The sequence below is a fragment of the Schistocerca cancellata genome, chromosome 12 (assembly GCF_023864275.1).
Source record: "Schistocerca cancellata isolate TAMUIC-IGC-003103 chromosome 12, iqSchCanc2.1, whole genome shotgun sequence".
NCBI classification, from domain to species: domain Eukaryota; kingdom Metazoa; phylum Arthropoda; class Insecta; order Orthoptera; family Acrididae; genus Schistocerca; species Schistocerca cancellata.
Window position 1 is genome coordinate 167,989,915 of NC_064637.1, and position 23,514 is coordinate 168,013,428.

The following is a 23,514-nucleotide window of genomic DNA, read 5'->3' on the forward strand; positions in this document are numbered from 1 at the left end:
ACTTGTTTCCTTTGAATTTATTTAAATTTACTTTCCCATATAGGCCTAATGTATTGAGGTCCATGGGCATTAATAATCTTAATCTGCTCGTATTTTGACTGTTTGGTTTCGAATTGTGTCGTGCGAGTCTTAGGTGTGTTTAGATTCAACCTATTTAGCTGAAACCAAATTTGTAAGGTACTAATGATACCGATCAAAAATTTGCGATTTTTTTTCCGAATCCAAAATTTCGACTACCACAGAAGTATTCTCTGCAAACAGAGCATACTCGAGAAACAAGAAACAGGGCCGGGCCTAGTACGGGCCTCGTGGAACACCGCGAGATATTTTTTTCCAGTCAGAATAATAATTTGTCTGACGTTAGTTCCGACACAGTTCGCCACCTGCCTCGTTGTACCGTCACACCCGTAACGAGGGGGTGGCCGCTCATCCCCAGGATGTCTGGAAGTGGTTTCACCTCAGGTTTGCCACACTGCTCAAACACCCGACAAGTCGTGTGCAGTTCCCGAACTTTGGTGCCGACCTATCGGGTCGTCGCAATCTGCCCTCAGTCAAAGTCACACAGATCGTCCACCTTCCCCATTCTACACAGGGACAGCACGCTCGACATTACTACGTGTACCGTATGTGTGTCTGACTGACAGGCGATGCTGCTGCTGCCCGGACGGGTCTCTGTCGACAGCAGGTCGGCGGCCATAATGTACTGCCTGATCGGCGCACCTTTGCCTCACTCTCGAATAGTTGCACTGTATAGTCGTACAAGGTGGATCTACGATCAGTGTAACGTGTCACGCAAACATAAGGAGACGTACAAATGTGTATTTTACTGTACAGTGTGTGTTTTAAGAACTGACAAGCCTCTGTGAGCGTTACACATGTGAACTTGCCCGTGTGCAAAAGGTACTCTTTAACTGTAAATGCTTTTATTATTGACAAACCTGTGTATAATTTGCTGTATTTTATCAGCGTAATGACATGAGGTACTAACTCACAATGGAACACATTTTATAACAAACATTTTTTAAGGTATGTAAACACATAGTTTCCAGTTCCACATTTATAATTTCAAACAAAAAATTTTTCAGCAGACTTTGAAGTGAGTACAGCCACAGCCTTTATTAACACACGTCCACCAAGTCTCTCCACAGAAGTGAACTCTGAGGTTTCGTCTTGCGGGACACGTGATGTTGGCAGCTCGTTCGTGTCACTGTGTAAGCTAGGAGCTGGGATTCACTGCTAGCGACTGCAGTTGTGTTGGGACATGGGTTTCGACATTATTATAATTAAAACAATGAAGTTACTAATTATACTAATTACAGTTGGTTATACTGTACTCACCAACATCAAAGAAGGTGCTGGAAATGCTTTCCTATTTCTTGTAGGCACAGTTCAACATTTTACATTTATTTGCAAACACCTTTACCAGTGTTTCACGTGTAGCCGAATGCACATAATCGGTACTCTGTCTTCTGTCATCGTTGCTTTATTTTGATACACAAAATTTTTAGCCACACCTCAAAGGAAATAGTTAGCCAGAGAGAGATCCGGTGAGTGCACGCAGGTATTCTTACCTCCGTGGGTGAGTGCAATATCCAGAGACATTTCATAATTACTCTGTCTCCAAAGCTTTCATATAAAAGTCACACGGACTGGTGTGTCGTATGAACAGTTGCTCTGTCTAGTTAGAAAAATGATTGATTGATCTCATTATTATTCAGCAGGGCAATAAATGGATAAATCATCTGGGAACAACAGACATCGGAAGTGACAGTAGTACCGAAAAAGATCTGTGCTCCCATTATGGCAACCCACAGTGCAATTTTCTCTGCATGCTATGACATTTCTCTTAAAGCATGTGGATTTTTTTATGACCAAATTAGTTAATTTTGGGAATCAATGTAACCAGATAGGTGAAACCGAGACACACCCGTGAAAAAGGGTCGCTTTACATATTGCTGAAACCATTAGCACAATGTAATTGTGCACAGCAGTAATTTTAAAGGCTACATCCCCAGATCTTTGGTTATAGCCTTTTGTGCTGTCGTAGAAGAGACTTTAGCCTCTCGCAATAATCTCCTCATCAATTCTGTCCAAGTCCGCAACACGACGTCCAAAATGTTGTCGAGGTTCTGTTCCATTAGAATTGTACGCCTACCAGTTTGCGGTGCATAACAAACTGAACCTGTCGGCTCGAACTGGCGTTTTACATCACGTACAGTGTCGCGATGTGGACACCGTAAAGATGGAAAAATTCCTCCTGCACAGAAAACCCTTTCACTAAAAATGCTGTCTCCAATAGTAAGCATTCTCACTATCTTAGCTTACATAATAACTAGACAATAAGACAACAAACAGCAAAAACACACAGCCAACACTACTACCCCGCAACTACTATTGCAGATCCACGGACGTGCAGGTGAGGTTCTAACGTTCTGCCGACCTTACCCGTTCCGCAAGTTAGACACGCGATGCTCGCCGTCCCGGAAAGACTTTGTGGATGCACGGTGCCATTTTGAAAACGTAAGATCGGGTTTGGCTGCAAGGCCTTTATTTAAGGACACAATCCATTTTGCAGCATTTTAGCTACATCATCAGGTGCAATCTATACAAATTGAGAGACTCCCGTAAGGCAAGAAAACATAATCGATATGAAAAGTGAGCACACGGAACAACATTCCAACTGAAAAAAAAAAAAGAATGGGAGCACCCAGCTTTCATCATAAGTAATTTTTCACTAAGCAGCAAACGTGACACATATAAAATAACGTAATTAGGAAAAGGACAGATTGCTAAGCACCGTGAAGATGACATAGTGAGTTGCAGACAGCTCAACAAAAAGGTTGTTACACATTACAGCTTTCACACACACACACACACACACACACACACACACACAGAGAGAGAGAGAGAGAGAGAGAGAGAGAGAGAGAGAGAGAGACGGCCAACACTGGAAGCTCCGAGTGGAATGCAGTTGTCACATTGAATAGCAATCTGGAGTGGGCTGGGGAAGCGGGAGGGTTAGCAGGGCACAGACGGCAGGAGAAAGAACACTGTCTGGCAGGGCATGCAGGGACTGGAGACTACCAGCAGCAGTGTCATCAGGAGGTGGGATGTGGGGGGGAAACAGGGAGAGGAGCAAGGAAGGGGAAAGGATGGGGGTGCACTGGCAGAGGGCAGTGGGGAATGAGAGTGATAGGACAGAAGGCGAGGCAACTGTCGTGGGGCAGTAGGTTACCGTGCACCGAGGCCGGGATAGTTTTGGGAGCGTAGAGTGCGTTTTGAGGATGACTCCCCTACGCACAGTTCAGAAAAGATGGCGGTGGAGGGGAGGATCCGGACTGCTCGGGATTTGAAGCAGTTGCCGAAACTGAGCCCGTCGCGTTCGGACGCGTGTCGCGCGACCGGGTGGTCTACTTTGCTCTCGGCCGTAATTCGGTGGTGACAGTTCGTCCCGGTGGGCAGCCGGCCGGTAGTCACATTAATACGAAAAGCTGTGCGAAACTGTCGCAGCAGAGCCGGCGTATGACACGGCCGTCACCGGCGGCCGGGCTCCGACGAGGTGGGACGAGCCCGTGACGGGACCGGACTGACGACTGCCGGGTGGGCGGATCGGGCAGGTCTCGCACCTCGGTCTGCCCCAGGGATACGATCTCCGTGCAGAGGGGTCACGATTTAGAGTGGCGTAGGGTGCGGGTGGATGAGGAGGTTACAGAGGTCGCACGGGTGACAGAAAACCACTGTAGGAGAATGCGAAGGACCTCAGGCATGAAGTCCGCCATTTCGGGGCACGACGACAGGTAATCGAAACCCTGACGGAGGACGCGGTTCGGTCGTTCCGATCGGGGACAGTATCGGTCGACGAACGGGGCAGTGCTTTGCAGCCAACTCTAGGGGGCGGTGGGGCGATCGGAGGTAAGGAGGGAAATGGCACGGGAAATCTGTTTGGCGACTAGGTTTGGAGGACAGTGCCCATCCGTGAAGGCTGTGTCGAGACTTTCGACACACTAGGGAAGAGAGTTCTCGTTACTGCAGATATGCCGTGCCCAGGTGGCCAGGCTGTAAGGGAGGCATTTTTTTGTGTACGAACGACGGCAGCTGGCAAACTGCAGGTACTGTCGACGCGTGGTGTGTTTAATGTGGACAGAGGTACGGATGGAGCCGTCGGAATGGAGGAGGCCGACATCCAAGAAGGTGGCATATTGGATTGGGCAGGACCGGATGAAGCAGACTAGAGAGAACGCATTCGGGTCGTGAAGGAATGCGGGCAAGTCGTCTCGGTGCCGAGTCTAAATCGTGACGGTGTCGTCTGAGAACCTGAACCGGACTAGGGGGTTGGCGTTTCGGGAGACTGGGAAAGTCTCCTCTAGTTCGACCGTAAACAGGTCGGCATACGGCGGTACCCGAAAGGGTGCCTGTGCCGTGGATTTTTTTGTACAACTTCCTTTCGAAGGAGAGGTAATTATATGTTAAGATAAAGTTAGTTATTTGTATGACAAATGAGATAGTAGGTTCGGAGACTGGAGGACGACGGCAACAGTAGAAGGGAGATCGCGAGCACGAGGGATATCGGCGTACGGGGATACGGCACCGACAGTGACGAGAAGGGATCGACGAGGTAAAGCGGCACGGGTGGTGGAGAGTCAGTGAAGGAAGTGGTAGTTATCTTTGATGTGAAAGGGCAGATTATGGGGAAATGGTTGCAGGAATTGGTCTGTGAGGGCTGAAATCCTTTAAGTGGGGACACAGTAACCACTTACAATAGGGCATCCAGGAATGTCGGATCTGTCAATTTTGGGTTGCCGTACGGGTGAGCAAGGAAATGGCTTCAGGGCAGAGGTTCTACGAAGGGTCTTAAGGCTTTAAGCACGGATTGGAGGTTATGTTGGACTAACTCTTGGAATCACTCTGGCACAGTTTATTAAGAGGGGATGGGCTCACTCTGGCAGGGTTTATTAAGTGGAGGAGTCAGCCAATTAGCCTTTTGACCAGCAGTCGCTGCTACTCTTTGTGACAGTGGTCGAGCCTTTGTCTGCAAGGAGGATGATTAGGTCAGCATCTGTTTTTAAACTGTATATGGCTGTTCTTTCCTCTGCTGAAAGGACGTTCTTTGATAAAATAGCATAGAACACTCCCGTGATACCCAGAAATAAAAAAAGCTCATCAAAAGAAATTTCTGGGCATCTAAAATACTGACAAATTCCACTTACGACAAGACTATCTGATGGGCTAGTAGGAACACATGTACAGAGGTCACGATTAAAGCACAGACAGCATGTGATCATCGAGGGGTAATGTGAAATTTGAGCAGCTAACCATCCCTCATTTTCCTAAAATGGATTGAAAAACATACTGGTAAAGGCCCAGCTATTCAATCTGAAATTATTGTTAGTCCCCCCCACCACCACCATCACCACCAAAAATAAATAAATAAATCCTGTAACAAATTATTCAAAGCTTAGCACAAAACTGACACGAAGTGAAACAGGACTGAACATCGTGTCGTACCTGAAAAGCTCAATTGGCAGAAAGCAATGCACTGTGAAGCCAGGTCACAAGAGGCTGAACTTTCTCACAGCAAGCATGCACACTGAATTTTGGTCTAATAGATGGTGCATCGAGGCAGCGGCGGAAACACGAGATACTGAAATGGAAAGAAAAAATTCTTTCAATTACCTTATCTTGTTAAAGAGTTTTCCATCCTTTTTACTGAATTTTAAATCTAGCACAATTCCTGTAAAGAGTGTCACATTATCTTGATCCTGGCTTCTATTAGTCCTTTTTATAAACTACAATTGCACATCATAGTTGCTGCTACCCTCCCATGAACCACGGACCTTGCCGTTGGTGAGGAGGCTTGCGTGCCTCAGCGATACAGATAGCCGTACCGTAGGTGCAGCCACAACGGAGGGGTATCTGTTGAGAGGCCAGACAAATGTGTGGCTCCTGACGAGGGCAGCAGCCTTTCCAGCAGTTGCAGGGGCAGAAGTCTGGACGATTGACTGATCTGGCCTTGTAACACTAACCAAAACAGCCTTGCTGTACTGGCACTGCGAATGGCTGAAAGCAAGGGGAAACTACAGCCGTAATTTTTCCCGAGGGCATGCAGCTTTACCGTGCGGTTAACTGATGATGGCGTCCTCTCGGGTAAATATGCTGGAGGTAAAATAGTCCCCCATTCAGATCTCCGGGCGGGGACTATCAGCAGGACGTTGTTATCAGGAGGGAGAAAACTGGCGTTCTACGGATCTGAGCGTGGAATATCAGATCCCTTAATCGGGCAGGCAGGTTAGAAAATTTAAAAAGGGAAATGGATACATTAAAATTAGATATAGTGGGAATTAGTGAAGTTCGGTGGCAGGAGGAACAAGACTTCTGGTCAGGTGAATACAGGGTTATAAATGCAAAATCAAATAGAGGTAATGCAGGAGTAGGTTTGAGAATGAATAAAAAATAGGAGTGCGGGTAAGCTACTACCAACAGCATAATGAACACATTATTGTGGCCGAGGTAGACACGAAGCTCACGTCTACCACAGTAGTACTACTTTATATGCCACCTAGCTCTGTAGATTACAGAGAGATTGATGACATTTATGATGAGATAAAAGAAATTATTCAGATATTGAAGGGAGATGAAAATTTAATAGTCATGGGTGACTGGAATTCAATAGTAGGAAAAGGAAGAGAAGGAACTGTAGTAGGTGAACATGGAATGCGGGTAAGAAATGAAAGAGGAAGCTGCCTGGTAGAATTTTGTACAGAGCATAACTTAAGGATACCTAACACCTGCTTCAAGAATCATGAAAGAAGGTTGTATACATGGAAGAGGCCTGGAAATACTGGAAGGTTTCAGATAGATTATATAATGGTAAGACAGAGATTCAGGAACCAGGTTTGAAATTGTAAGACATTTCCAGGAAGTCGTTTTTGAAAGTATTTGTATGGAGTGTAGCCATGTATGGAAGTGAAATGTGGACGATAAATAGTTTAGACATGAAGAGAATAGAGGCTTTTTTCGAAATGTGGTGCTACAGAAGAAGTAGATCACCTAACTAATGAAGAGGTATTGAATAGAATTGGAGTGAAGAGAAATTTGTGGCACTAGAAGAAGGGATCGGTTGGTAGGGCATATTCTGATGCATCAAGGGATCACCAATTTAGTATTGGAGGGCAGTGTTGAGGGTAAAAATCGTAGAGGGAGACCAAGAGGTGAATACACTAAGCAGATATAGAAGGATGTAGGTTGCAGTAGGTACTGGGAGATGAAGAAGCTTGCACACGATAGAGTAGCATGGAGAGCTGCATCAAACCAGTCTCTGAACTGAAGACTGCAACAACAACACTTGCTGCTACTTTGAATTCAGAACGAAATTTTCACTCTGCAGCAGATTGTGCACTGATGTGAAACTTTCTGGCAGATTAAAACTGTGTGCCGAACTAAGGCTCAAACTCTGGACCTTTGCCTGTCACGGGCAAGTGCTCTACCGACTGAACTACCTAAGCACGACTCACGGCCTGTTCAGTATTAATCCATACCTTAGACGAAGCCTTGGAGAAAGCATTATCACAAGAACTAATTGTTTACATAAATGACAGTTTATTCGTTTCTAAAACACGGGAAGAGCTTGTACTCTACTAACAAACACTCCACAGTCATTCTCTGAAAAACTTGTTACTATTAAACTATCCAAATCTCATTTTAGCAGGAAGGAACTAAGGTTCTTAGGACATCTGATAGGGAGACATGGCATTAAGTCAGATCCTGAAAAAGATAATAGCCACGAATGGTTGTCCAGAATGTGAAACAATTATGTTTTTTCCTTGGACTAGCAGGATTTTGTCACTGACATGTGCAGGACCAGGTAATGAATGATCCTAAACTTTCGTTATTATTAAAATGGAGACCTAAATGAATATGAGGAGAAGGGGCATCAGAAGCTTTTAAGAACATTAAAGAAGTATTAGTGAATGTGTCTATATTGAATCACCTATGGTGTTGCTTCGAAATTATTTTGAGGAGAGTGGAAGGTTGAACATAAGACTATCACTTTCGCAGCAGAAGCTTTAACAAGCATGAACTGCACAGAGGAGTTGCTAGCTATAGTTCCGAATGTACAAAAATTCCACATGTTGATTTGAGAATCAACAATAATAATAATAATAATAATAATAATATATACTGACCATGAAGCATTAGCATCCTTGTGGAAAGCAGGCTATTGCATAACTACACAATGAGGTGTGCCTTGTTTTTACAAAAATTCCAAGCAGAAATAAAGTTTGACATTGCAGTTTATATCACCTGGAACCAGTATACAAATTCAGCCCTGGATGTTTTACTGTGCCTGCTTCCAGCTATGCCTTAAAGGATAGCCAGTTTTACTATAAGCTTCGCAACAGACTGTTTCGCATTCAGTTGCATGCCATCACACTATCACACCAATATTACTCTATATGCTTTTTTTTAAAAAAAGTGGATACCTTGAACGTCTTGCACAGTTTTTAATTCCCACAGAGACTGCATTCAATCTTTATTGCGTGAACCTCTGTGATTACTGAGGTGCGCCATTTTTCCATTCTGTCTTCATGATGCTTGTTTTGAACATTTCTTGAATGTCGACAACATCCATTTTGTGAAGTTTAACGCATACATCCCATAGAAGTCCCATAGAAGGTTGATCTCTGCAACTCCTTGACACTCATTTTCTGTCGCCTTCCTGATCCACAAGGAGCATAATTAGCAGCTAATTTTTTTCCTGTCATAATAGTTAACACAACACTTTCAAATGAGCCTCACTAAAGAATGAATTTACGACCTTGCACTCAAGGGATTTCTTGTGAGGGACCTGGAGTCACTTATGTGATTAATTTTTTTAATCATATCAAATTTTTAAATTATATCAATAATGAGATAATGACTCTGGCCTTAAAAAGAAAGCAGGGAATAAAGACAGACTGGTATTTCCACATGCATTGGACACCTGACTAAATTTTATTAGTTTAAGAATTTAGGTAGGAAAATAATAAAACTACTGTAATCCTATTAATTATGCCAGAACGTTAAAGATTATAACAGCTATCTACAATGTTAAGTTATAATAAATAATACCTGAAGAATTACACGATTTAACTGCTGCTAATTTTTTTTGGACAGTTATCTACAGGTCAAGTTCATAAAACTCTATCCTATCAAAGAAGCCAATGCAGATGCAGTAACAACATATTTAATCCTCCAGTGGGCGCGCCGTGGCATACACACCACAATGTTAGTTTTGTGCGGGTCCACTGGCTGGTGCTAGTTGTCGGTTTCCATGGAATCTAGTATGCAATCTTCATCATAGATGGAGTGTGTGCAACCCTGTTTGAAACCAGACCTGGCCACTGTTCTGTTGCAACAGCATTCTTAATTTCAGTTCTGCCTCTGAAGTGCGATTGCCGCCACGTGCCTAGTCGTGTAAGTATTTGTTCAACAATATACGCTTACGATTTGTTACACACGTTTTCATCATTTATTCTTGTTTAGTGTTAATGGGTATGCTATATTTATTTCCTGAAGAGACCGTACGAATTGTAGCAGAAATTTCAGAAGATGAGTTGACATGTGATGAATCTGAAGACAATTTTGATATGGAAGAGGAAATTATTGAAGCTGACAGTGGTGAATCCGAACAGTCACAGGAAGAAGATGACACTCAGGAAACAGTGGCACCTATGTTACGGATTTTATATTAGAAAATATGGTGAAACTCTTTGGATTAGTCAGCCTCTAACTGCAGAGAAAACAAGTGCTAAAAACATTATTAGAACTTAACCGGGCCCGAAAGGGACAGCCAGAAATGCACTTACACCTTTAGATGCATTTTATCAGTATAAATATGAGAAAGACATCGTACCTCATACCAAAAGATGGATTGGAAAAAAAATGTAGTGATACCAACCATCCTAGATCTTGTGATTGCAAAGACACTTCAGCAGAAGAAATTCATGCTCTTTTCAGTGCACATTGTTTGATTGGCATAAAGAAAGGATATCATGCCAACTGCAGTGAACTGTAGGCATCTGATGGTTCTGGTATGACTATCTTATGATCGCTTATCAGTTATAAACATTTCTGTTTTCTTCTTAGAGCAATTAGATTTGACAATATAGAAACAAGAGTTGAACAAAGGTCTACAGATAAACCGGCACCTCTTCGTGAGTTTCACCAAGAATTTGTAAATAACAGTATAGCTCATTATAATGTCAGCAAATTTGTGACGATTGATGAAATGCTGCAGGGTTTTAGAGGCCATTGTGGGTTTGTACGGTGCATTCCAAATAAGCCTGTGAAGTACGGTATGAAAATATATGCCCTTAGTGATGCAAAACCATTTTATATCCTCAATTTCGAAGTGTATTGTGGTAAACAGTTTGCTGGGCCATATCTAAAATCAAATAAACCTGAAGATGTTGTCGAAAGACTGGTAACTCTCACAGAGAGCACGAACAGGAATGTTACAACTGATAACGATCACACCAGTCATAGTCTAGCTCAGAATCTACTAGATAAAAAGGTGACCACGATTGGCACTTTAGAAAACACAAAGTTCCACCTGAATTTCAGGCTAGTAACACTACGGAAAGCAAATCGACACTCAATGGCTTTCAGTAAGTTTTCTGTTTATCTTCAACTGTCACTAAAAGAAACAAAGCTGTGATCTCCTGTCTACGATGCATGGTACAAATGAAACTTATGTGGAATCTGAGAAATCAGCTGTAAATTTGGACTATAACAGAACCGAGGGATAAGTGGATACTGTGGACCATATACGACAGCCAGAATAACCAGGAGATGGTTGCTGGCACTATTCTGTCAACATCTTGATATTGCAGGAATAAATTTGAATGTCATCTTTAGCCACAAATACCCAGACAATGAAGAGAGACAACAGCCTTTTCTAAAAAAACCTATTGTCAAGTATTATGAACGCTCACCTAGGGCGAAGAGCGAAACTAACGAAACTTCAAAAGATATACAAATACTTCTTGAAAAATTTCCAATTCATGACGAACCTAAACCTGGAATATGTCACATATGTGGACGACACAAAATTGTCAGGAGGAAGACATCATGCAACAATTGCGGAAACAATGTCTGCAAGAAGCATTCTTGTCAGAACGTTGTGTATTTCTCTTGTGATGCTGATGACCAGCAGATGGAAATTTGTTCTGACTGAAGATGTTTATGTAACCTATTCTAATCGAGTCGACTGATTTTCCGAAATAAATAATTAATGCAATGACATTCTGTTTTATTTCAGTTTGCCTAAAAATGATGACAACGTGAAGACGAAATTGTGGTGTAAACGCCATGGTGCACCAACTCACGTGAAATCAGAAGGTGCTCCTGCCAGAGGGTTAAGAGATTATTTTAAAGATGTAGGTAAGCCTCACAGATAATGGAGCACAATTTACAAGATATAAATTCAAAAGAATTTTTTGCATGGGAATGCGTAAAGCATGTAGCTATTTCAAAGTATCACCTACAGTCTAACCCTAACCCTTGCGCATGGGTAAAAAAAGGAGACTGGACATCTCGGTATAGCCTACTGTTCTAACAAGTACGGGTTTATTGTATACCTGTGTTCCAGACTATTTTGAATGAAGCACTATATGTGTCTACTGCTTTTATCACTCTTAGACATTATGAGCAGAAATTTTATTTGCGAGCCATTTTTAAATTTGTTTTAAGTGGCAATGACTGATAGAATATATACAAAAATTTTGAGCAAATAACATTACATTAAACCCATTACAGACCCAGTATTAAAATAACAATCGTTTTGAAAATAATGTTTATTTGATCTAATTGTGCACTAATATAGACATAAATATACAGGTCCTAAATAAAGTACAGCAAAATGTTGCTTTTACGCAACTTTGGAACTGTAGGGAGTCTTAAATGTTTGAAAGAAGATGCACATTACATTTATAAATTGTTATGCCTTTAAACACCATACATAATTTTCTTGCTTTATTTTCCTCCTCTATTATTATGTGGTCTACATCATCACACCGTATTTCTTTCGGAAGAGGATTTGGAGGGATATTTCTAAGCACATTTTCCTGTGTCCTGAGGAGTTGCAGTTTCTCTGCTTCCTTCAATCTCAGTTACAGTAACTTCCGATTTCATTAGGGTCACACGTAAGTATGACCGAAATTCAAGTTGTGACATATTTTCTTCATTTGCAAGAGTGTATATTTTCCACGAATTCACAATTACACTGTCTATCAAGTTGGTGAAGAGATGCCACCACCATTTTTTACCTCTTATTCAAATTCTATAATTGGCGATAGCATTATTATGTAAATTGACACCACCTATATGTTGATCGTACTGAGCTATTAGCCCGAGTTGGAGCAGAGAAATACTTTACTTTTCTTTCCAACTGTACCTTTTTGCATCTGCTGAAGGCTGGATTGTGCCGATGTTGGTAAGTACTGTCACAGTTGAACTGTCATTCCAATTTACCATCACGACATCAGCTTTATCGTCAAAGAGAAAGTCAAACATACCCTTGCCTTTTTTCTTCACGCTCGAGGTGGATTCCAAATGGCACTTTGCAGTGCAGTTCTGCTAAATAGTGCCAGTGACAAAAAATCCCTTTTGGTTTAAAATGCAAAATAAAGAACAAGAGGAAAAGAAATCATCAAAATATATAAAATGACAAGACGGGTCTTCAATAACTGAAAGAAAATTTAGATGTTTCACATCCTGCCATCTTCCCACCATAAGGAAAGAATTTGCACAAGTAGCCATTTGAACTGCATAAACACCACACTTTGAAGCTAAATCTGACAGGTTTTCCTCTGACGAAAAATAATGGACCATTTCCTCGTCAACAGACAAATTATATGAAAATATTCCAAATTGAAGATATTTTTCATTGACTATATCAGAGATTGGTCTCGCTTCAGAAAACTTGTTTTTATCCCAGTCTGCCATTATCAGACAAATGGATGTTTTGTTTGACTGACAAGAATTTACAACAACTCAAGCAAATTCTTACAATTGGTAATCCTTAGCCTTCATCTTTTGCAGTTTCACTGCAGGTAATGTGTGATATCCTGAAAGAATCATTATTCCTATAAATTGCTTCAGCAATTGAACAGTTATTTGAAATGAATAGTGATTATCATCTTGTGCATATTTGTGTTTACAGTAACTTCTGGAAACACTTCAGAGTCAAAGTAAAGGTGATAGACCCTGTACTCTATTCTTTATGTCTTCTGTCTTGGTTAGCTCCTCTGTTATTGGTGAATAAGTGTAAGTTCATTAAAACTTCTTCCAGTTCAGATCATTATCTTTTTGTTACATTCACACTAATTCATTTTCTTTTTTAGCAGGTTCACTGGGATTTGACCGTACAGTTGAATTCAAATGTACCAGCAATATCAGTTGCTTCCTCTTCCTGTCTTCATCTGTGATCTGATCAACACCTGGTGGAGTGTAAGTTCAATCAATGCCATCTGCAACCTCAAGTTCTTCATCTTCATTCAGTATGGCCATAAGTTCTGCAGTAGATAGGCCTTTTGTGTAATAATCAGGCATTCCTAAATAAGGAGAAACCCCAGTATCTATTGTCTGCATTCATTTACAGCAAAGCTGTGGTAAGTTTCAATTTGTAATACGCAAAAGTAAATAAAATGCAAAACTTCAATAAAACTGACTTACCGGTCGTGAATATTTGTTTGGAGTTATGTTCCATCTGTACACACACAAACTGTAACCAAACTGAATGAATATATTTCAAAAAAGGCTAACACTAATAAACTGGTCAACAATGGAATACCAATATATTATTACGGTAGAATGAAGCAGCTGTGTTTCACAAATACACTCGGCGGCCCCAAAGTTGTGTAAACGCAAGTTTATTGTAAATATCAAAAATATAGTTAGAATTCTAACTGATATGGCTAAATAGTAATGTAGTATGATAACAGAAGTTTGAAACAAATCCCTATATAAAATTCGTGTAAGAATCACGTTCTAATTAGGAAAGAAAATGAAAACTTCTGCAATAAAATACACAAATTTATCTGGATGTTTGAAAATTCATAGTGGTCAACATTATGGTCAGTTACCTAATTAAAATGCCTAAACTGTTTTTTTTTTTCAGATGTCCTCTGAATGTTGTAATAAATTCGAAATATGCGCAACTCATTTTATATATAAAAAAAATTACAAATGAACTTTTGCATTAGCACTACTTTGGCCCTTAGTGGGTTAACTGTATTCCTTGTCTAAATAAGCTAGATCACTCGATTAAGATTTACATTCAAAGATAAGATTGGATTCTGACTTAAGGGTCCTTAATTGAGTTGGAAAGCCCTATCCTGACAATATTAAATTTAGTGACTTTGCTTCCCTGTATTTCAGGAACCACTGGCCACTGACATGAAACTTTTACAGGTATTAACCTGTATGTTCCGAGTCTATTGAACTTCAATACTTGCATTTCAGCCACTGCTTTTGGAAATACAATTTTTTTAATTATGTGGTTAAAATTTTGTGTACTTTTTTGTATATTATCCTAAATAATTTTAATTATACATAACATTATGTTCTTTTTTTTAGTTCAGTAGACTCAGTATATGTATGTTATTACTCTGTGAAAATTAGAATACTCGACTCAAAGTGGTTTCTGAGATTTAGGGACAAATGCAACAGAAAATATAAATTTTCAGGAATGGCTTCTAAAGTTTCGTAAGACTAACTCAATTTTTTATTTTTAGTCACTTAGAAGCACCCTACACCATACTGTATATCATCCTCTTGATCTTTCTCAAAGTTTTTTCTTCTTTCTGGACTCCTTAGTGGCCAACCGTGCTGCCTACTCTGCTTTATCAATGCAAATCTTGTCCATATGTCCAAGTTCTCTGATACAGTTTGCTCCAGGATTAATTCCCATGTACTGTAGCACTTTCACCCTACCAATGTTGCCATCATTAAAAGTAGTAACAGTATCACTGATCCCCCTCCACTTTAGTGTCTTAATTCCAACAAAAACATTTTTTGGTAAGTGAGTTCATGTAAGATTACTGAAGGACTCATTGGGATTTTGTCTGACCATGCAGACACTTCTTCAGTGATTCAGGATTTGCCAGGTCTCTGTATATAGGCTCCTTGATATCCGTGACTGCTGCTGGGATGGAGTGTTTATGGCTGTATGAGTAATGGACACTGTGGTAATAGCAGCATGAATCACGTCCAGGAGGGCAAAGGTGGTGCACTGGTTTCTCAACAGTTGACTGTCTGTGGAAGAAGGTAGCCCATACTACCTGCTTCATTTTCAACAAATCCTCAGTATGATTTCTAATGGCCATCCCGTAAGACTGCTGTAGTTCTTCAATCATTTTGTCTGTCATAAAGTAATGTACGTAAACATTTTCAACATATTCAACCGGTGTAGATTATAGGTGATATATATTATTAGGAAAATTGCAAATTTTATTGAGAGAAAAATCCGAAAATTGAAAAAAATTCTTTTTCCGTTCTAACACTGGAAATAATGACAGATATGAAGAAAAGCAAATTATTATTTAAATTTTTATTATGTAAGTAGTTAAGGAAGTTGGGTTACACAATACAACTTGGCTAACTAGAAGCCTCTTGTGGCGCATCATAGGATTCACGTAACACCTTTACCCTTTTAGGCCAATGGACAAGAGTCATGGAAAGTGAAAACATAGTTTGGGTAATGTTTAAGTGTGGAACATCCCACTGGGAACTTCAGTTTAACATATGTGCAGATGGGCTGCAGAAGATACCAGGTCCAGATGTCGAGGCACAGCAGTGATCGCGCGTCTAGCCCCTGTTGGGGAGGCTCACTTACTTTTTCACTTAATGCTTGGAGAAAAGGAGGCACTGGCAAGAGTGTAAATGACTGACCAGTTGGAAATCAGACTTGTAAACAGTCATTCTGACTCAGCTATCAAATATCCAGGCATCAGATTTTATATATATATATATATATATACCTAAAAACAAAGACGATGTGACTTACCAAATGAAAGTGCTGGCAGGTCGACAGACACACAAACGAACACAAACATACACACAAAATTCAAGCTTTCGCAACAAACTGTTGCCTCATCAGGAAAGAGGGAAGGAGAGGGAAAGACGAAAGGATGTGGGTTTTAAGGGAGAGGGTAAGGAGTCATTCCAGTCCCGGGAGCGGAAAGACTTACCTTAAGGGGAAAAAAGGACGGGTATACACTCGCACACACACACACATATCCATCCACACATATACAGACACAAGCAGACATATATATATATATAAAGGTAAGTCTTTCCGCTCCCGGGATTGGAATGACTCCTTACCCTCTCCCTTAAACTATTACAAATGATTGAAGCGATTTCATAAATTCGCTGTAGCTCCATTCATTGACATATGGTCACGAGACACTACAGATACGTAGAAAAACTCAAAGTTTTGTTTGACTGAAGCCGCACTTCAGGTTTCTGCCGCTAGAGCGCTCGAGAGCACAGTGAGACAAAATGGCGACAGGAGCCGAGAAAGCGTATGTCGTGCTTGAAATGCACTCACATCAGTCAGTCATAACAGTGCAACGACACTTCAGGATGAAGTTCAACAAAGATCCACCAACTGCTAACTCCATTCGGCGATGGTATGCGCAGTTTAAAGCTTCTGGATGCCTCTGTAAGGAGAAATCCACGGGTCGGTCTGCAGTGAGCGAAGAAACGGTTGAACGCGTGCGGGCAAGTTTCACGCATAGTGATGTGAAAGATTCAGTGTTTAAACCTCCTTTACCAAGGAACGTGCCAGAACTGCGAGCTCGCATCAACAATGCTTTCGAACTCATTGATGGGGACATGCTGCGCCGAGTGTGAGAGGAACTTGATTATCGGCTTGATGTCTGCCGAATCACTAAAGGGGCACATATCGAACATTTGTGAATGCCTAAAAGAGCTTTTTGAGTTTTTGTATGTGTGTGCAAAGCATTGTGAAAATATCTCAAATAATAAAGTTATTGTAGAGCTGTGAAATCGCTTCAATCATTTGTAATAACCCTGTGTGTGGAAACATTCCACGTAGGAAAAATATACCTAAAAACAAAGATGATGTGACTTACCAAATGAAAGTGCTGGCAGGTCGACACACACACAAACGAACACAAACACACACACAAAATTCAAGTTTTTGCAACAAACTGTTGCCTCATCAGGAAAGAGGCGTGTAATGGGGCCCCTTAGGGATATGGCAGCAAGGGAGGGGAAGAAAACCAAAGTGCACTCCGTGTGCATACCGGGGGGAGTCATTCCAGATGTGGAAAGGGTCCTTCCAGATGCCATGAAGGGTACAGGGTGCACCCATCTGCAGGTGGTCGCTCATGTCGGCACCAATGATGTGTGTCGCTATGGATCGGAGGAAATCCTCTCTGGCTTCCGGCAGCTATCTGATTTGATGAAGACTGCCAGTCTCGCTAGCGGGATGAAAGCAGAGCTCACCATCTGCAGCATCGTCGACAGGACTGACTGCGGACCTTTGGTACAGAGCCGAGTGGAGGGTCTGAATCAGAGGCTGAGACGGTTCTGCGACCGTGTGGGCTGCAGATTCCTCGACTTGCGCCATAGGGTGGTGGGGTTTCGGGTTCCGCTGGATAGGTCAGGAGTCCACTACACGCAACAAGCGGCTACACGGGTAGCAGGGGTTGTGTGGTGTGGGCTGGGCAGTTTTTTAGGTTAGATGGCCTTGGGCAAGTGCAGAAAGGGCAACAGCCTCAACGGGTGCGGGGCAAAGTCACGACATGCGGGGACCAAGCAGCAATCGGTATTGTAATTGTAAACTGTCGAAGCTGCGTTGGTAAAGTACCGGAACTTCAAGCGCTGATAGAAAGCACCGAAGCTGAAATCGTTATAGGTACAGAAAGCTGGCTGAAGCCAGAGATAAATTCTGCCGAAATGTTTACAAAGGCACAGACGGTGTTTAGAAAGAATAGATTGCATGCAACCGGTGGTGGAGTGTTCGTCGCTGTTAGTAGTAGTTTATCCTGTAGTGAAGTAGAAGTGGATAGTTCCTGTGAATTATTATGGGTGGAGGTTACACTCAACAACCGAGCTAGGTTAATAATTGGCTCCTTTTACCGACCCCCCGACTCAGCAGCATTAGTGGCAGAACAACTGAGAGAAAATTTGGAATACATTTCACATAAATTTTCTCAGCATGTTATGGTCTTAGGTGGAGATTTCAATTTACCAGATATAGACTGGGACACTCAGATGTTTAGGGCGGGTGGTAGGGACAGAGCATCGAGTGACATTATACTGAGTGCACTATCCGAAAATTACCTCGAGCAATTAAACAGAGAACCAACTCGTGGAGATAACATCTTGGACCTACTGATAACAAACAGACCCGAACTTTTCGACTCTGTAAGTGCAGAACAGGGAATCAGTGATCATAAGGCTGTTGCAGCATCCCTGTATATGGAAGTTAATAGAAATATAAAAAAAGGGAGGAAGGTTTATCTGTTTAGCAAGAGTAATAGAAGGCAGATTTCAGACTACCTAACAGATCAAAACGAAAATTTCTGTTCCGACACTGACAATGTTGAGTGTTTATGGAAAAAGTTCAAGGCAATCGTAAAATGCGTTTTAGACAGGTACGTGGCGAGTAAAACTGTGAGGAACGGGAAAAACCCACCGTGGTACAACAACAAAGTTAGGAAACTACTGCGAAAGCAAAGAGAGCTTCACTCCAAGTTTAAACGCAGCCCAAACCTCTCAGACAAACAGAAGCTAAACGATGTCAAAGTTAGCGTAAGGAGGGCTATGCGTGAGGCGTTCAGTGAATTCAAAAGTAAAATACTAGGTACCGACTTGACAGAAAATCCTAGGAAGTTCTGGTCTTACATTAAATCAGTAAGTGGCTCGAAACAGCACATCCAGACACTCCGGGATGATGAAGGCATTGAAACAGAGGATGACACGCGTAAAGCTGAAATACTAAACACCTTTTTCCAAAGCTGTTTCACAGAGGAAGACCGCACTGCAGTTCCTTCTCTAAATCCTCGCACCAACGAAAAAAATGGCTGACATCGAAATAAGTGTCCAAGGAATAGAAAAGCAACTGGAATCACTCAACAGAGGAAAGTCCACTGGACCTGACGGGATACCAATTCGAGTCTACAAAGAGTACGCGAAAGAACTTGCGCCCCTTCTAACAGCCGTGTACCGCAAGTCTCTAGAGGAACGGAAGGTTCCAAATGATTGGAAAAGAGCACAGGTAGTCCCAGTCTTCAAGAAGGGTCGTCGAGCAGATGCGCAAAACTATAGACCTATATCTCTGACGTCGATCTGTTGTAGAATTTTAGAACATGTGTTTTGCTCGAGTGTCATGTCGTTTTTGGAAACTCAGAATCTACTATGTAGGAATCAACATGGATTCCGGAAACAGCGATCGTGTGAAACCCAACTCGCTTTATTTGTTCATGAGACCCAGAAAATATTAGATACAGGCTCCCAGGTAGATGCTATTTTTCTTGACTTCCGGAAGGCGTTCGATACAGTTCCGCACTGTCGCCTGATAAACAAAGTAAGAGCCTACGGAATATCAGACCAGCTGTGTGGCTGGATTGAAGAGTTTTTAGCAAACAGAACACAGCATGTTGTTATCAACGGAGAGACGTCTACAGACATTAAAGTAACCTCTGGCGTGCCACAGGGGAGTGTTATGGGACCATTGCTTTTCACAATATATATAAATGACCTAGTAGATAGTGTCGGAAGTTCCATGCGGCTTTTCGCGGATGATGCTGTAGTATACAGAGAAGTTGCAGCATTAGAAAATTGTAGCGAAATGCAGGAAGATCTGCAGCGGATAGGCACTTGGTGCAGGGAGTGGCAACTGACCCTTAACATAGACAAATGTAATGTATTGCGAATACATAGAAAGAAGGATCCTTTATTGTATGATTATAAGATTGCGGAACAAACACTGGTAGCAGTTACTTCTGTAAAATTTCTGGGAGTATGCGTGCGGAACGATTTGAAGTGGAATGATCATATAAAATTAATTGTTGGTAAGGCGGGTACCAGGTTGAGATTCATTGGGAGAGTCCTTAGAAAATGTAGTCCATCAACAAAGGAGGTGGCTTACAAAACACTCGTTCGACCTATACTTGAGTATTGCTCATCAGTGTGGGATCCGTACCAGATCGGGTTGACGGAGGAGATAGAGAAGATCCAAAGAAGAGCGGCGCGTTTCGTCACAGGGTTATTTGGTAACCGTGATAGCGTTATGGAGATGTTTAGCAAACTCAAGTGGCAGACTCTGCAAGAGAGGCGCTCTGCATCGCGGTGTAGCTTGCTCGCCAGGTTTCGAGAGGGTGCGTTTCTGGATGAGGTATCGAATATATTACTTCCCCCTACTTATACCTCCCGAGGAGATCACGAATGTAAAATTAGAGAGATTAGAGCGCGCACAGAGGCTTTCAGACAGTCGTTCTTCCCGCGAACCATACGCGACTGGAACAGGAAAGGGAGGTAATGACAGTGGCACGTCAAGTGCCCTCCGCCACACACCGTTGGGTGGCTTGCGGAGTATAAATGTAGATGTAGATGTAGAAAGAGGGAAGGAGAGGGAAAGACGGAAGGATGTGGGTTTTAAGGGAGAGGGTAAGGAGTCATTCCAGTCCCGGGAGCGGAAAGACTTACCTTAGGGGGGAAAAAAGGACAGGTATATACTCGCGCGCGCGCACACACACACACACACACACACACACACACACACACACACACACACACACACACACACACACACACATCCCTTTAGAAACAGAAGGAGGAAATAAGACGACAGAGAAGACTTCGAAATGTAACAGTGACATAACAAACGTAATTGTTGGGTTCTAATTCATGATATGAATATAATAGAGGGAAATATTCCACGTGGGAAAAATATATCTAAAAAGAAAGATGATGAGACTTACCAAACAAAAGCGCTGGCAGGTTGATAGACACACAAACAAACACAAACATACACACACATATTCAAGCTTTCGCAACCAGCGATTGCTTCATCAGGAAAGAGGGAAGGAGAGGGAAAGACGAAAGGACGTGGGTTTTAAGGCAGAGGGTAAGGAGAGTCATTCCAATCCCGGGAGCGGAAAGACTTACCTTAGGGGGAAAAAAGGACAGGTATACACTCGCATACACACACATATCCATCTGCACATACACAAGCAGACATTTGTAAAGGCAAAGAGTTTGGGCCAAACATCTTTGTTTTTAGATATATTTTTCCCACATGGAATGTTTCCCTCTATTATATATAAGCTACAACTTACAAGCAATCTGCATCGCTTGCAATTGTAAAAATATTGCTGTTACAATACAGAAGAGTTACTGAAAACTGGTTTATGTCATTTGGTAGCTTGGGCAGATTTGAACACTCTCCCCAACTGCAGAACATTGAGAAGTCGCACTTCACTGTCTCTTGACACGGCACGGTAAGACCATCAAAGTAATCAACTTCCAAAGCAGTGACTGACAGGACACAAGACATTCACATGCACGTACATAAGGGTGAAAGACTGTACATGGAATGTATCACACCATAACCAATCAATCGCATAATGTTAGGCTTCAGTACTTTATATACATGTATTAGTCAGTAGCAGTATGGACTTCTAAAAGGACTGTCACCTGAGCAGGGAATATCATGGTTGCCAGAAGTTTCCTCAAGTGAAACTCCCCGATTTCCAGACAAGTTTTAGCATATTCCCCTGACAAATTTTGAGATCTCAAGGATAAGTAAAGACTTCAGTTGACAAAAAATGTGAAGACTTCTGTATTTCTAAATGTGTGAACAAAAATCCTTTGCAATAAATTGTTTTTAGACAGAGAAAGCATGCCAAATGGTATATTATGTCTCATTAAGAACACTGATATTTTATTTCAATAAAACAAAATACGTTTGATGACAAAAATATGCATTTCGATGGGGTTGCAAGATGAATGTAAAATATCTTCACAGATTTCGGAAATAATCGCAGAAAAAAGTAGGCCTCTTGAAAGAAGTGTAGAAGGCTGGGAAGTTTTGCATGAACCAACACTACAGCTGAGCGCCAATAAAATGTTGGGTCTACTATGTTCGTTATTGTCACTTACTACCCACTTTGTTACGTATATTATTTTTACACGTATTGTGCGGTTTTTCTTCCTGATATGAGACTGCAGCGATCGATCCGTGCAACAGATAACTTGTGCGGATCAGTACTAATGAGGATAGGTAAGAGCTCACTGTGAAGATGACTGCTGAGCCACAGACCAGCACACAGAAAAGACAATCACACTCTCAACTAATTTTTTGGCAATAGCCTCTGTCAGAACATGACAGCACACACACATTCACTCTGACAAATCGTGCACACGTGACCACTGTATCGGGCACTGCATCGACAGTCTCTGGGAATCCGATCCAAATGAATTACTACTAATGCCTCCCTGCCTCTCGTTGGCAGCTGCTAGGCTAGCAGCAAGAAGTGGTGGCAGCACAGATTGCAAGCTGAGGGGAGTGGTAGAGAAGGGAGAAGCAGTAAGAATGAGGGAGTAGGGAAGCAGCCCACATAGCTGTGCCCAGCCAGTGGCAATGCACGACATCTCAGTAAACAAACCATTTCACCTACTGAGACGAAAGTGTGACTTTACAGCGTTCATTTATTTATTCAAATTTCCCTGACATGTTTGAAATTCCCTGACTTCCAAACTTGTGGCAACCCTGTATATTTACCTGACCATGATATACTAGTATCAATTAATAAGATATTACCATTGGCAGAATTTTGTGACTAGGCTAAAGCTTTTGACCGTGTGAAACACGGTATCTTGAGCAGAAGTTCCACACTATGGAACAGCTAACACAGCAGGCACTCAATTCTTAATCTTATCTTAACAACAGAGAGCAGTGTGTGTCAGTTCGGTGTTGATCATGCAGCAAAAACCAGACAGAATTTGAGTGCACCAAAACTATTGTGTCTGTCATTTATGAAGTACATATATGATCTACTTGTAGCAGATTTTGTTGTCTTTCCAGGCAAAACAAGAATAGAAACAAAAATCATCAGTCACCTTTCAGAAAAGGCACCTAACAATGTATCCAGAAACAACTGATGGTTCACGGCAGATGCATTACCACTGAATTTTGACAATGCTTACGTAACTCCCCAAGCTATAGAGGTACAGTTTTAGGACTGCAGATTGAGCACATCCTTAATTGGAAAACTCACCACCTAGAATTAATGAAGCATATTAGTGCAGCTATATTATCAGTGTACGTAGCTACTGTTGCAGGCAATTTGAAAATTAATGAACTATGCATATAACCATTCACTAAAAAATTAATCATTTTCAGCAGAAACACAACTTACAAGTATATTACAGGGCGGTTGATCTTAAACTTTCACTGCTCAAGTGTCGTGGTAGAAAACCCAACTTCGTGGAGACACT

The 23,514-nt window shown here is 41.7% G+C and overlaps 1 protein-coding gene across 1 annotated transcript in view; it reads left to right on the plus strand.

The window, feature by feature from the left end:
- LOC126109694 (uncharacterized) overlaps positions 1 to 13,579 on the plus strand; it is a 41,378-nt gene extending 27,799 nt beyond the window's left edge. The window contains exons 3-4 of the mRNA XM_049914750.1: positions 11,300 to 11,421; positions 13,383 to 13,579. Of these exons, the coding sequence (XP_049770707.1) occupies positions 11,300 to 11,421; positions 13,383 to 13,471 (211 nt within the window). The 3' untranslated portion in view covers positions 13,472 to 13,579. The remainder of the gene's footprint in view (positions 1 to 11,299; positions 11,422 to 13,382) is intronic.
- Positions 13,580 to 23,514: the final 9,935 nt, after the last annotated feature.